The sequence below is a fragment of the Mytilus californianus genome, unplaced genomic scaffold (genome assembly GCF_021869535.1).
Source record: "Mytilus californianus isolate M0D057914Y unplaced genomic scaffold, xbMytCali1.0.p SCAF_1, whole genome shotgun sequence".
Taxonomy (NCBI): domain Eukaryota; kingdom Metazoa; phylum Mollusca; class Bivalvia; order Mytilida; family Mytilidae; genus Mytilus; species Mytilus californianus.
Window position 1 is genome coordinate 44,324,595 of NW_026262581.1, and position 15,832 is coordinate 44,340,426.

Consider the following 15,832-nt stretch of genomic DNA (forward strand, 5'->3'; position numbering starts at 1 on the left):
GTCTGTCATATGTCCATTGTCCTTGACCTCATTTTCATGGTTCAGTGACTACTTGAAAAAAAAGTCAACATCTTTTGTAATGTTAATTTCTTTCTTATTATGAGTAATAGGATAACTATATTTAGTATGTGCGTATCTTGCAAGGTCCTCATGCCCATCAGACAATTTTCATTTGACCTAGACCTCATTTCATGGATCAGTGAACAAGGTTAAGTTTTGGTGGTCAAGTCCATATATCAGATACTATAAGCAGTAGATCTACTATATTTGGTATATGGAATGATTGTAAGGTGTACATGTCCAACTGGTAAGTGTCATCTGATCTTGACCTCATTTTCATGGTTCAGTGGTCAAAGTAAAGTTTTTGAGTTTTGGTCTTTTTTTCTAATACTATATGCAATAGGTCAACTATATTTGGTGTATGGAAATATTTTATGATGTACATGTCAGTCTCATAGGTTTTATTAGACCTTGACCTTATTTTCAGGGTTCATTTCTCAGTGTTAAGTTTTGTGTTTTGGTCTGTTTTTCTTCAACTATAAGCAATAGATCAACTATATTTGTTATATGGAAGGATTGTAAGGTGTATATGTCTGTCTGGCAGGTATCATCTGACCTTGACCTCACTTTCATGGTTCATTGGTGGTACCGTTAGTAAAGAAGGTGAGACATATCAGCGTGTGCACTCTTGTGTTACATGTTCATTGTCCTTGACCTCATTTCCATGGTTCAGTGACTGCTTGAAAAAAAAAAAAAAAATTTTTGTCAAGTGAAATACTTACCTCTTATGAGTACAAAAAACACAGATGTAATAGGATAACTTTATTTGGTAGATGGGTTCCTTGCAACATCTAACATGTCCGTCAGGTACGGTTCACATGACCTTGACCTCATTTCATGGATCAGTGATCAAGTTTAAAGTTACGTGGTCAAGTCCGTATCTCAGATACTATAAGGATTAGGTCAACTACATTAAGTATATGGAATGATTGTAAGGTGTACATATCCAACTGGCAGGTTTTATCTGATCATGGTTCATTGGATAAAGTTAATTTTTTGCAGTTTGGTATATATCTCAGATACTATAATCAATGGGGCCACTATATTTGGTATATGGAATGATTGTAAGGTGTACATGTCCGTCTGTCAGGTTCATCTGACCTTGACCTCATTTTCATGGTTCATTGGACAATGTTTAGATTTGTGATTCTGTCTATATCTCGGATATTATAAGCAATAGGTCAATTACATTTGGTGTATGGATTAATTATAAGGTGTACATGTCTGTCTGGCAGTGTTCATATGACCTTGACCTCGATTTCATGGTTCATTGGTCAATGATTATTAGTTTTTCGTGATCTTGTCAGTTTATCAAATACTATATAAGGTTCATATGACCTTAACCTCATTTTTATGCTGTTAATCATTATCAGTGTCAAAGATTTTGTGGTTTCGTCTGTTTCTCTGGTACTATTACTGATATGACTGATATGACCGTGTATGGAATGATTGTAAGATTTACATGTCAGTCTGGCAGGTTCATCTAACTGTGACCTCATTTTCATAAAACATTAAAAATAGTTAAGTTTATGTGAAACTTGTAATTAAACCTTCATATTACAGATTTTCAACATAAAATCAATGATAAGTAAAACAGGCAAGACATTTCAGCTCGTGCACTCTTGTGTATTATTATCTAGAAAACCACTATGAATAGAGAAAATTGGACTGGGCAAAAAATTCATGTTAAGAATGTTGAGATCTACCTATTAATTTCAAAACTGTCAGACAACTTCTTGTAGGTGCTATTGCCCTGAAATGACAAATTTTACCAATTTCTTTTTCAATTTTGCCTATTATCTTGAAAATTATAATAGATAGAGAGAAACTTTTTATAGCAAAGATTATCAGCAAGACAAGATCTACAAGTTAACATTGCAGAAATTGTCCTAAGGCTCTTTACTGGAGTTATTGCTCTTTAATGACAGTTTTTACCCATGTTTAATGTTTTTGCTTAATATCTTAAAAAACTTTATTAACTAGTTTAGTGCATTATGTGTAAAACTGCCCATTAGTGGCCTTCGGCTGTTATCTGCTCTTTGGCCGGGTTGTTGTCTCTTTGACATATTCCCCATTTCCATTCTCAATTTTACCTTTTATTAATAATAGCAAAACTGGTCTATTTCAGACTAACAGGGCATTAATACAGGGCCATTACGAATAAACAGGGCCATTATGAAAAATACAGGGCCATTATGAAAAAACGGGGCAATTATGAAAAAACAGGACCATTGTGAAAAAAACAGGGCCATTATAAATAAACAAGGCTATTATGGATTTTCAGTTGTTATCAATTCAAATAGATTTCTGGGGAAAAGAAGCATCACGAAATTGAAAGTTCCCAAGAATCATGAATTATCTTATTTGATTTAGTTGTCAAGTTAATAGTTACATGATACATTCCATGAGTATTTTGTATGCCATAAATTGCATTGAATAGGACAACAATAAAACTATTTTTACATTTACATGATATTCCATCACATATCTTTTTGATATTGCATTTGGTTTAATTATATATTACAATTTCTCCACAAAAAAAAATGATTTGGCTTGGTTAAATATTACACATTGACGGTTTGGTCTATAAAAATGTTAAGAAATTGATGTTTTCAAATTGACCCTGTTATTTATCCTCGGTCAGTAATAATGACCTTGGAGGCTGTAATGTCCCTCAGCATTCAGCCTCCTGCCATTATGAAAACACCCATTAATTAATACTATAATAATAAACATATAGAAACTTGAATGAGCAAAAATGATCAGCAAGACATAAAGAAACTTACCGGTAAATAAGCAAAAATTATCAGTAAGACAAGATCTACAAATAAGTCAACATGTTTGAAATCATCTGACTACTTCTTCTGAGAGTAATTGCTCTTTAATGATGATTTTTACCCATTTTTAGTGTTTTTGCCTATTATCTTGAAAACAATAATAGAAAGAGACCTTAAATGGCAAAAATGATTAGCATGATAAGATCTACAAAAGTCAACATGTCTGAAATCGTCAATAAACTTATTATTGGAGTTCTTGCTCTTTAATAACAAATTTTACCAATCAAACCATTAACAGACACTTTAAAAAACAAAATTGATAAGCAGGATCTGCAAAGAAGTCAAATTTTGCAGAAATCAACAGTATATTCTTTATAGGAGTGATAGTCCTTATATGACGATTTGTATACCCTTTTTTTTGCGGCCATATAATGGTATGATGTAGTCGTTGTCCAAAAACATTTGGTTTCCAGACAATAACTTGAGTATAAGTGTATGGATCTCTATAAAATTGTACCACAAGGTTTCATACCACAAAAATAAGGTTGGGATTGATTTTGGGGGTTATTGTCTTAACTGTTAGAAATTAGGGGCCAAAAAGCATCCGAACAAAGTATTTTTCTTGTTTCAGGACAATAACTTGTGAATACGCCTATGGATCTCTATAAAGTTGTACCACAAGGTTCCATACCTCAAAAGGAAGGTTGGGATTGATTTTTGGGGTTATGGCCCAATACCTTTTGGGCAAAAAAGGGGCCAAAAACCATGAATTTTCTGGTTTCTGGACAATAACTGGAGTATAAGTCTGTGGATCTCTATGAAATTGAACCAATTTCAATGGGGTTTAAATTCTTGGGGTTCTTTAATATGCTGAATCTTACCTTGTATTAAGATTTTGGATTTTGGGCCTCATTTTTAATTTGGTCCACATTATGAGTTCATTAAACTTTGTTTGATTTCATCAAAAATTGAAATTTTGTTTTTCTTTGATATGCTGAATCTAACTGTGTATTTAGGTTTTTGGTTTTAGGTCAGGTTTTCAAATTGGTCCACATTAAGTTCCAAAGAGTCCAAAATCAAAATTAGTATGATTTTTATGAAAATTGAATTCTTTGGGTTCTTTGATATTCTGAATCCAAATCAGGGTCCAAATTAAACTCTTTTTGATTTTAACAAAAATTGCAAAAAAAATGGTTCTTTGATATGCTGAATCTAATCGTGTATTTAGATTTAGGATTTTGGGCCCCATTTTTCAAATTGGTCTGAAGTCCAAAGGGTCCAAAATTAAACTTGATTTCATCAAAAAGTTGATTGTGGGGTTCTTTGATATGCTGAATATTACCATGTATTTAGATTTTGGATATTGGACAATAATAGGTAATTGTTCAATTTCAAATTTCTTAGTTCTTAGACCAAATTCATTCTGTGTCAGTAACCAATGATGTGTCAAATATTTAATCACAATCCAAATTCAGAGCTGTATCAAGATTGAATTTTGTGTCCATACTTGCCACAACTGTATCAAGCTGCCCCCTGCAGAGCATTTTATTGTGTTTTGGGCAAAAACTAAAGAAGATAGAGAGAAACTGTTACAGTAAACATTAAAAAAATATCAGCAATACAGGATCAACTAAAACAAGTTTTTTGTCATGAATTCTTTCTAGTCCACAATTTTGAAGAGTGTCCATTGTTAAAGATGGAAAGTGAACCTAGTTGAGTCAGAGTGACAGGCTCACTTTAGCCTTTAGCTAAATTATCTTACCACTGTGATACCTTGTGAATGCAACTCCTCTAGAATTGTTTGTCATCCTGTGTATAGTTGACAGATATTATACAGTTATTTTGATTTAAACATTTTAACATAAGTAATGGGATTTTCATTAACAAGTTTTTATTTCATAAATAGAAATCCAGTATAATGCCTATTCCTTACTTTGCAAAAACACCACATTTACCTTGAAATGACTAGAATAACAGCAACAAATACAAAAGCTTGAAATACATTTTGTAAATATAATAATAATTAAGGCTGGTTGTCACTATCAAAGTTTTCTTATACAAGTTTTCTTGGTCAAAGTTTTTGATGGATTTTTTTTATAGTGACAACCATCAAAGGGAATTATCAGACCACAGTGCAGTTTTTTCTTTGACCAAGTTTTTAATGAAAAACTTTGATAGTGACAACAGATGACTTGGACCATGTTTACCTGGTCAAAGAAAACTTCGACCAAGTTAACTAGATAGCGACAACCAGGCTTAACATACGTTCCTGTTGTACAACTCCATACTTTACACATAGTAATCTTGTTCTTTTTGAAACAGAATTCATCCATATGGTAATGCAAAATAAAAATATAATAGAAAAATGTAAAATAACAAAAATACCGAACTCAAAGGAAATTTCAAAAGGATTGTCCCTTATCAAATGGCAAAATCAAAAGCTCAAACACATCAAACAAATGGAAAACAATTGTCATATTCCTGACTTGGTTCAGGCATTTTCTTATGTAGAAAATGGTGGATTAAACCTGGTTTTATAGCTAGCTAAACCTCTCACTTGTATGACAGTCACATAAAATTCCATTAAATTGACAACAAAGTGTGAGCAAAACAAACAGACATAATAGGTAAAAATGTCAAAAATAGGGGTACAGCAGTCAACATTGTGTTATAATCTTAATCACTATGAATACAAACAACTATGTCAACAAAGAAAAACATTATTTCATATAGACACTCCATAGAAAAAGCACATAAGCAAAAATGAAAGACATGAATACAAAAAATGACCATAGCACAATAACACAATGAAGGGATGTATAAATACTGAGCCACGCCAAAAAGAAGCTGTCTCAGACAATTAAGTTTTCCTGTAAATTGAATGTTGATATACTTATATACCTAATATATTTAGTATTATGTTTAAAGATTAATCTACTTTTTATCTATTCAAAAGAATTTGTCAGGTTTGTACTATAATTGAAGATGTAATCACTAGAAAGAGCAAAAATGCAAAAACAACAACTTTGTAAAATGTCTATTTATGGATTTTACTTGTTATACAGACTAGTTTGGTCCAACATTCTACGATACTACCTCATACCTGCCAACTTTTCAAAATCTCCATGGGGGATTTTAAGCACAAGAGGAGCTAATGCTCCTATTATATTGTCATAAGTGTTTTTAATCAGCGTGTATATTGTTTGAATGAGTATGTATGTGCTTAGATACCCTTTTAACTAATTTGAATGCCTGTTTTTAGGTGTTCAGTTTATATAATAAAGATTTTCAAAATTCAGGTCAACACCTCTCATGGGGGATATCCCCCATAAATCGGGATAGTTGGCAGGTCTGCTACCTTACCCGAATAAATCAGTCCCTCCCCACAATGGATCCATCCTACTTGCGAGGGCCTGAATTCTTAACACACTAAAACTCTTCACAAATCCTGGATTTTGATTGGTGCCCTGTGGCAAAGGTGACCAATCAGCAGTCAGCTCAATTTTAACTTGATAGGTAAATCACGAGCTAATTCTGAATGATTGATGGAAGATTTTTCATTGTCTATGCATTCAGGTGTTAATGTAGCCATTGCAGAGCAGCTAAATATAACTACTGAATTATTCCGGTTAGATATTACCATATAAATACCGGTATTTTTTTATAAGGAAAAACACATCAATTAGCTCCAGCTGAATGTTGAGCACAAATTGATGAGGATAAAGTGATCATTTTAGTTTCCAAATTGTTGATATATTTTTTTTAAGTACGGTAGCACATCAGCTGCATATATGTTTTAACATATCTAAATAAGCATTGGTCCTTAAGAGTTTTATGCACATAATCCATAAGTGCATTAAAGACTTATAATGACCTATTCATATGACCTCGGCCATATTATGGTATGAGGATGTTGTCTTCATCCTCGTTCAAAAAACATTTTGTTTCCAGACAATAACTTGAGTATAAGTGTATGGATCTCTATGAAATTGTACCAAAAGGTGTCATACCTAAAAAGGAAGGCTGGGATTGATTTTGGGGGTTATGGCCCATATCTGTTAAGAAATTTGGGACCAAAAAAGGGCAAAATCAATACTTTGTGTAAATTGCTTATTTCTTGACCAATTTCAATGGTGTTTAATTCAAATTCTTTAAATCTTGGGGTTCTTTTATATGGTGAATCTAACTGTGTATTTAGATTTTGGATTTAGGGCACCGTTTTTAAAATAGTCCACATTGAGGTTCAAAGGGTCCAAAATTAAACTTTCTTTGATAACATCAAACATTGAATTCTTGGAGTTCTTTGATATGCTGAATCTGTGTATTTAGGCTTTTGATTTTGGACCTGGTTTTCAAATTGGTCCACATTAAGGTCCAAAGGTCCAAAATTAAATTTAGTTTGATTTCAACAAAAATTAATTCTTGGAGTTCTTTGGTACCCAGTTTTTAAATTGGTTCAAAATTAAACTTTGTTTGATTTCAACAATAATTGAATATATGGGGTTCTTTGATATGCTGAATCTAACCGTGTATTTAGATTTTAGTCCAAGTTGTCAAACTGGTCCACATTAAGGTTTAAAGGGTCCAAAATTGAGCTTTGTTTGATATCATCAAAAATTAAATTCTTGGGGTTCTTTGATATGCTGAATCTAACCATGTATTTAGATTTTGGAAATTGGACAATAATAGGTAAATGTCCAATTTCAAATTTTTAAGTTCTTAGACCACATTTATTTTGTGTCAGAAACCTATGATGTGTCAAATATTTAATCACAATCCAAATTCAGAGCTGTATTAAGATTGAATGTTGTGTCCATACTTGCCCCAACTGTTCAGGGTTCGACCTCTGTGGTTGTAACAAGCTGTGCCCTGCAGAGCATTTATTCCAATATTGAAAACTGGCAAAAGTACCAATGTCAAATACAGAGAGGTAACTTCTTGAGCATCTAAGATTACTCCCTCAAAACATTAATTATAACATAGAAATAAGGGGATATGGTATGATTGCCAAAAAGACAACCATCCAGCAGACTTCAAATGAAGTGGATATAAGCAATTATAGGCCACTGTACAGCCTTCAACATAGAGAAAAACCTGCATACCATATAGTTGAATATAAAAGGCCTGACATGTAAATTGTGAAACAATTTAAACAAGAAAACCTACGGCCTAATATATAACATAACAATTAGCAAAGAACAAATATGACAGACATGAACCAACGAAAACCACTGAACTACAGGCTCCTGACTTGGGACAGCTACATAAGGAATGTGGCAGGTTAAACATGTTGTGAGAGCTCAACTTTCCTACCTTTCAGTCTTCTCTGTTCCATGTAATTTTTCTAATTTTTGTTGCTTTCGGTTTGACTTTCATGGAATTTCTGATGCCCCTTTTAACATGATTGGCTCAGTATCTTTTAGCTTCTCGAGAGAGTAATTTATTTATTTGCCTGAGGTTTTCAAAAGTTGTATTTTAGATTATCCAAAAGTATTAAGGATAGGAACAGGTTATTGATTACAGAAGTTTTCAATAATTGTTGCTCAATGTGTTGATATAACTTGCAAACAAAAGTATAATATTTCTTGAATAACAAAAATGATATTTATTCTAAAATTAAAATAACACAAAATTCATTGAAATGAGTTTATTTGAAAACACTTTGTAACGTAACAATGTACAGATTAAGTTGTGATATACATGGTAATCACATAGATCATAGCAAAGCAGAAAATAAAGCTTCAGAATGGATATATCTTGTACATATATTGTTATGTTGCTGAAATAATGTAATAATTATCTTCCTATCCAACACTGTACATTATTTATTTTATATAAAAAAAAATTATTTAATACAGAATTAAGATATTTTTGAAAATGAAGCGGTATAGCTTTCGTAATATATTGAATATGTGTGATTAATTTCAATTTATTCTGTTCAATTTTCAAGAATAGAATCTAAAAATTTGTTGCATTACCATGAAATAGTAAAACATAATTTCAAGTTGACAATAGGATTTTTGCATTAAAAGAAATATCTCAAATAATTCTTGTAATAAATGGTTTCAGGTAGAAATATTGCACCTAAAATACAAATATCGTATGATGTAAAATTTATTTTTGTGTGCTCAACCATATAATTATAACATGCATTATAAATGACAATTTTCCACCTGAAACTCAATATTTAAAAAATGTTGCAAATTAATCTAATTCAGCTTGAAATTTGATATTTGGTTTTATTAAGGTTAACAGTTTATCAAGTGTTTTCCATATGTAGAATAGGTTTTTTATTTAGCAACTTATGAAAAGTATTTATATTTGTGCATGAGTTCAATAGTAAATCTGCGTCCAAAAAAGTTTATCCTCTAATAGCAACTCGCATTCCTACATGTTATGTATTTCAAATCACAATCTAGGAATTAATCTTGCAGTATATTTGTGAAAAATTAGAATATTAAATATTTAGTATACTTCTACATTGTTTTAATCATTAAGAAAACAGTTTTTCTGTTGTTACTGTTATCCATTTTCTTTTCTTTGCCAGATGTACTAAAATCCAAGACTATTGAATTAACAGAAAGAAGTTTTTTGTGAGATCTGTTTGTAGACAGACAGAAATTGATCAAGGTATTTTACTTAGCTAATTTTGATACACTAATGTGACATTTAAATGGCTGCTGTCAAACTGTAACATTGTCAGGTTGCTCTGTTTGTCAGAATGTAAAAACTTTCCAGCCATCACTGGTCATTTAATTTAATATTGGATTTTCCCAGCTGTATAGTTAGTGATGTTATATAGCATGTTAGCTAAATGGAAACCATTGTATGGTTAACATTATCCTGCGATATATATAGTATGTGCTAAGATAATTTTTAATTTACATCTATTTCCACTAATGTGAAGATTACAAAATAACAAAAAAATTAATTAATAAAAAGAAATCAATTAGAAAATATTGTACAGCCCCTGCCTCCCTCCCTAAAAAAAAAAACCTAAAAAATTGGCTGTCTTCTAAAGTCTAGACTACTTCAGAGCATGCTGTTTATCATCAGATTAAAGTGAATCATTTACAAGTCTAAACGTCTTTATCAGATAATTATACAAGTATCATGGACAGATTCCACTAGTCCAACATTGTTGTTACTTAGAAAATGTTAAGAATGCTCACACAATAATGATATTTGTCATGAAAAAGTATATTATCAGTAGATTATAGCAGGTATGGTCTAACAGCCAGTGTAACAACTCCACATTTTTGCATTCTTAACACATTATTACATTGATAGTGTTAGTTCCCACAGAAAGAATGGTTATAGTGGTAGTGATTATTTGTGAATGTCACCTGCAAGTACTAAAGTATCTGATACAGAAAAATATATACATCTTTGACACTTAAACACAATAAGGTTCTTCTATGGTTGTTCCCCGTTAAAGTAGTCTTTGTTTTGAGTTCATGTACCTATTACGGATATATTCATGTTAGAAAACTATCTACAGGAAAATATGTTAATAGAAGCAAGCCAAAAACTTTCAGTTTTAAATAAAAGTGAGAAAGTCACCAGTATGTACATGTACACTAAAATGAAGAAGGTGATCTGAACACAAATTTTATAAAGTATAATTTTACATTAAAAAATTCTTTTTGTTGGCCAATATATTTAACCTAGTTAAATAAAATTGTATTATATATGCTTGTTGTCATCATCTATTCCTGCTTCCCTTTAAGAAGAAAATGTTGGTAATTTAGGAAAAAGGAAGTGATTTAACGTTTCACTTTTGACTTCTAAGGATTAATGATGCTGACTGTGTCATCTTATTGAAACTTGATGTCACTTAGTCTGTCATATGGACTCACTTTTCAGTAGGCGTAAAAATGAAATAAAAAAATCATAATTGGCTTTGAGAAGGAAACATTTCTTTAGGTGAATGTTTTACTTAATTCCTTACAAGTAATTTCTGTCTTGGAAATGCAAATTCTTTTTTAAATTCTTGTCATTGAAATATTAGACTAGACTAGATCATCAGAAGTAACAAAACTTGTTTTATTTTCATTGGACAAAATAAAATGTGGTATAATTTGTTTGATGATTGAAAACAAAGGAGTAAGTGCTTTGAAATTTTAATTTTAAAAAAGTCTGGTTAAAGCCAGTATTGATATTAACATTATATTAATAGAAAAATATTTACTTTGAAAAAGGGAGAGTATACCTGGAGGAGGGGCTGCAATAATGTGTACTTAGTTCATGTCATCACAATTAATGTAGTTATGTTGTCAAATGAATATAAACTTTTAGACTTTGTTCCAAAAATAGAAGACTTTGGTTGATTTTCATACTTAAGTGTGCATGAGGCATAACTAGGTAATTTACTACAGTGCTTGTCTATATGAACAATATTTCTCTTGTAAATATGTACATGGTTCATGCATGCAATAGTTTCTTTCCCCTTACAAATATATATCATTATTAAAAAAGCAATTTTTGACGATAGTCTTTTAAATGATATTATTCCATATTTTTAATTTTGATATGAATAAATGTGTGTTACATTTGCAAAACCTTACAATTCACATACCTAGCAAATTATTTAGAAATTCATATAATTTATAAGGCCAAATAGTGCCCTTAAGGCACCACTTACTCATTTCAGAATTGTCTGGCTGTAACAATCAGTCATTCTAATAAATAAAGATACACTGACTAGCCAACTACTAAAATAGACTTTTTTCAAGGTACACATTACCAGTAAATTTTAGCTCCTTATTTAAATATAACAGACAAAGCTACTGCCAAGTGATATAGTCTCAACAATTTGTTTCATCATTGTAGAGGTCATTAAATAGTTCTGCTAAAAATTCAAGAAATAAAGCATTTCATCATTTAGGTATTTGTCTTCTGTTATTTATCAAGAAATAAAGATAAAATGATATACTGGAGTGAAACATACTAGCTAATCTTACAATTTGATTGGTTACCTTGACAGGATATATGTGCTCTGTGAACAAAAGTGAAGATCAGAATGATAATTTAAAATGTTGAAATCAGGACACTTTTGCTCATTTTCCCCGTCAGTGTCCTATATCCCTTTTGTCTGACAGCTCAAGGAATTAAAACTCTTGACGGGGAATATGAGCCCATATCTTTTGCGTAGATTCCAAAAACATATAATGTTCCATAGTACTGTTCAGATGTGAACTGCTTACTGTAAGACAATTCATGAAACATCACCATTTTTAAATGAGCCATGCACATAATATTTCTTTTCTGTCATTTAACTTCATATGAAAAAAAGCCACATATATTTTCAATATTTGAACAAACCAAATTATTTACTTGTCTTCAAAGAAAACATTTATTATGTATTGAACACGTTAATTTGTGTATATTGTCTTGATGTACATTATTCATACATATTTTATTAATATAAACTAATACACTAAATTATTGGTGATTATAATTTGTGACTTATTGATGGCTATTTTACATCAGTGGCAGCTATCAAAGCATAAAGACCATTGTTATACCTCTGCAGCATGACATTTTATCTACATATGATATATGAAATACTGGATACCTTTAAATATGTTCCTCAAGTTAAATATGGATGAATTCAGTTGCTGAGGTTAAGTTTTTTTATAAGCTGGTTGAACTTCAATGATCTGTTGACTACATAATTTAGAAAAGCATCATATGACAAAGAAAAAAATAATTTACATGGTATATAATAAACAGGCTACATGATTGAATGTAATAAAAAAAAATAAGTATGAAAGACATATTTCAGGAAAACAGTTTAACAGCAAAACTTAAAATGTTTTGAATATCCAAATATTTTATTAAACTTGAGTTACTTCAGTTTTAACTGTACTATAAGCCATTCCATTTTGTTTGGCTGAGTGTTGATTCCGTAAAGATATGAAATTACAAACAAACAGATTGGTAAATGTGTCACGAAACTGTTGACTCATAATACAATACAGAATAAAATTAATTGCACTGTTCAGAAGCACTAAAAGATCCATTATATCTCCTAAATAGGAATATACTGTCTCAAAGAAGTTTTGATTCAAGCCACTAATTCCTGCTAAAATTCCTTGTGGGAATTCTGTAATTACAAAGAAAAGCACAACAGCAACAAGCATCATGGTTGTCCTATTATGTTCAGCAGACGTTTCTTCGTTGTGTCTTCCAGCTTGCTGTAACAAGCGCTGACGTCTTTTACTGGCTTCATGCATTGCACAAATGATACATGCACTCAGAATCGTCAGTAAGACACATGGAGCAATTTTGATGATGACTCCGTATATCCAAAATGTTATTGGTTGATATAATGAATGGTTTTGAGCAAACAAACTCAAATCAATCCAGTACCCTGTATAGTTCGGTTGATATTCGGCCAGTTCATACACTCTGTACATGAAATAGTTTGGTATGCACAGTAAAATTGTTACCACGACCACAATACCTATTGTCAATTTTGCTCTTTCTAAACTGCATAGCTGATTTGCCACCACATGATGACAAACAAAGATATACCGAAAAACTGCCAAGGAAACGGTTAGCCACATAGCCATATTATGGCAGGTAATTACAACCAGATTATTCACCACAACAAAATACATCCATCCCTTTGAATGTCCATATAATTCACGTGGAAGAGTGAAGACATATAAATACAAAGCATATACAAAATACACGGACATTGTCATGACGTCCGCCAATGCTAAGGCTGTAAGGATTAAATTTGTTGGAGAGATCATGTGTTTCCTTGTTAGAACAATTATGTTCAGAATGTTTGACACTACTCCAAAGAAGCAGATAAAACTGCTAATGTACCCATGGTACTGTGAATACTTCTCGCTGAATACTACAAATTCATTGTTTATCACTATTTGCTCTGTAAAATTTTGTCCAGAACCATTCAAACTCTCCATGATTGATTATATGTTTTGAGAATTATTTCCTGTTTTTTCCTTTAATATGTTTGATTGTCAATATATTTATATTGTCCAGTTGTCACTTGCTAAATCACAGATATATTACAAATGAGACATGTACAAAAATAAAAGATTTTTTATCATACAGTCAACAACAACGAAAAGATGTAAATAAATGATCAGATCTTGACTGAGTATTATTGAAATCCATGTGTCCTTGTCATGTAGGATTCCAAAACTGATGAAAGGTTTATTTCTTCCATATTTGATTGTTGTGCGTTGAACGACAGGTCAATTACCACTCTCTGTTCGGATTGTAGTAGTCTTTTCAGGTCTTGTAATCTGCAATGAATAAAAAGAAGACTTTTATAGGTTCTGTATGACAAAAAGAGAAAGTCATTAGAGAAGTCTAGGTTGACTTGATGCATATTAATGTGCCTCCTTCATATACAATTTATTTTCCTTAATGCTATATTCTAATTTACAAGTCTGTATTGAACCCTAGATATCTACTCGGTAAGAAGATTATGTTTTATTCTTGACATTCTATTTGTATTTTTGTAGTATGCACTGAATTTTATTTTGTCTCAGATATTTTGCTAATGAAGAGAACAAATTTATATTGGACATTTTGTGTAGGAAGACAATTTTGCTAATTCTGTGAAATAACTGAATTTCTTTCTTATTTTTTAATTTGCTGTGAAACATGAGCTCTTAAATTTGTTGTTTTCAGTTCATTTGCTGATTTTGTATCCATTAGGAGGGAGAACAATATACAGAAATAGTTTTCACAATAAATAAGTGCACTTTAACTCAAAGTACAGAAGTGTGTTCAGGTATAATAGATAAAATTAACAAAATACAAGTTATGTTGGAATCCAAAATAAAGGTGATAATAAAAAAACAATTGCATAGACGAATGCTGGCTGCAGTTCTCTGTCCATAATCTTTCAAAACCTTTTACCCAGATCATGTGTTAATCTCTAATTATTCCATGGAACCCTGTTAGGAAAATTAATAAATGTCATCTTCCTTTATAAAGTCTCATTACACAAGTAATAAATACAATGCCCAAGATCCATCTGATCGCTTTCATAATGAATACAAAACATTTTAAGAATATAAACCCATTATCATAGAAATTGTTGTATGTGAATTGCTTCATTTATAGGAGTACAGAATTGTTTTTTCATGTTCATTTTCATGGAAAATGGAAATCTATACAGGCTATCTTTCATATATAGTATACTGATACAATGACCAAAACAATGCTAGAATATGTAAGGGTTTTTGTTTTTCCTTTTTTATTGGTTATCCATGATAAAACAACAGTTTTACTTTTCTAGTTTTAAGTACATACTCATGTTTTGGTATGAAATGACACTTGAGCTCGGCAGTACATAGGGAAAATGAGGTCAAATTTTTATCATGTTATTTTCCACTTGGATTAGAAAGTAACATTCAATCACAAAATTGTCAATTCTCCAGATATCGCTAGAAACTTCGATATATTTTTGTTATTATTTGGAAATTTTTCTCATCATTCCCCTTTTTTCTGCATTATTTCTTTATAAAAAGCTGTTTAATTGATATAAGCCACCTAGTGTGTTTTTTTAAACTGAAAAATTGGATTTTCACTGTAAAAGTTAAGTAAGAAAACAAAATCATAAACAAAGAGACATAAGTTCTATGTGATATCTCCCTCTGAACATTTTACCCCAGAGTGAGATCATCCACTTTAGAGGTTTGAAAAGTCGACAGCTAAAACAAAATCTTTAAATTGTAATTTTTTATACGACCGCAAAAAAATTTTGTGGTCGTATATTGGTATGACGTTGGCGTCGTCGTCGTCGGTCTTTTTCGTTCGAAGACACATTGGTTTCGCACTCTAACTTTAGTTTAAGTGAATGGATCTCTATGAAATTTTACCACAAGGTTCAATACCACAAAAGGCAGGTTGGGATTGATTTTGGGGGTTATGGTACCAACAGTTAAGGAATTAGGGCCAAAAATAAGCATTTTTGTAACTTCCAGACATAACTTGTGTGTTAGTGT

At 31.3% G+C, this 15,832-nt stretch overlaps 2 protein-coding genes across 5 annotated transcripts in view; one reads left to right on the forward strand and one right to left on the reverse strand.

The window, feature by feature from the left end:
* The window catches only part of LOC127701873 (protein MON2 homolog), a 226,139-nt gene that overhangs the window by 146,069 nt on the left and 64,238 nt on the right, over positions 1–15,832 (forward strand). Inside the window, exons 24-25 of one of the 3 annotated variants that reach the window (XR_007982241.1) lie at positions 9,385–9,467; positions 14,511–14,602. The gene's annotated coding sequence lies outside the window, so the exon portion shown is untranslated. Of the gene's footprint in view, positions 1–9,384; positions 9,628–14,510; positions 14,603–15,832 lie in introns of those variants that run through there. The other 2 variants (XR_007982240.1, XR_007982238.1) reach the window with 2 other exon arrangements.
* LOC127702559 (G-protein coupled receptor dmsr-1-like) overlaps positions 12,226–15,832 on the reverse strand; it is a 126,146-nt gene continuing 122,539 nt past the window's right edge. For both annotated transcript variants that reach the window (XM_052206815.1, XM_052206822.1), the window contains one exon: positions 12,226–14,119. In XM_052206815.1, coding sequence (XP_052062775.1) covers positions 12,677–13,774 — 1,098 coding nt within the window. In that variant the 5' untranslated portion in view covers positions 13,775–14,119 and the 3' untranslated portion in view covers positions 12,226–12,676. The remainder of the gene's footprint in view (positions 14,120–15,832) is intronic.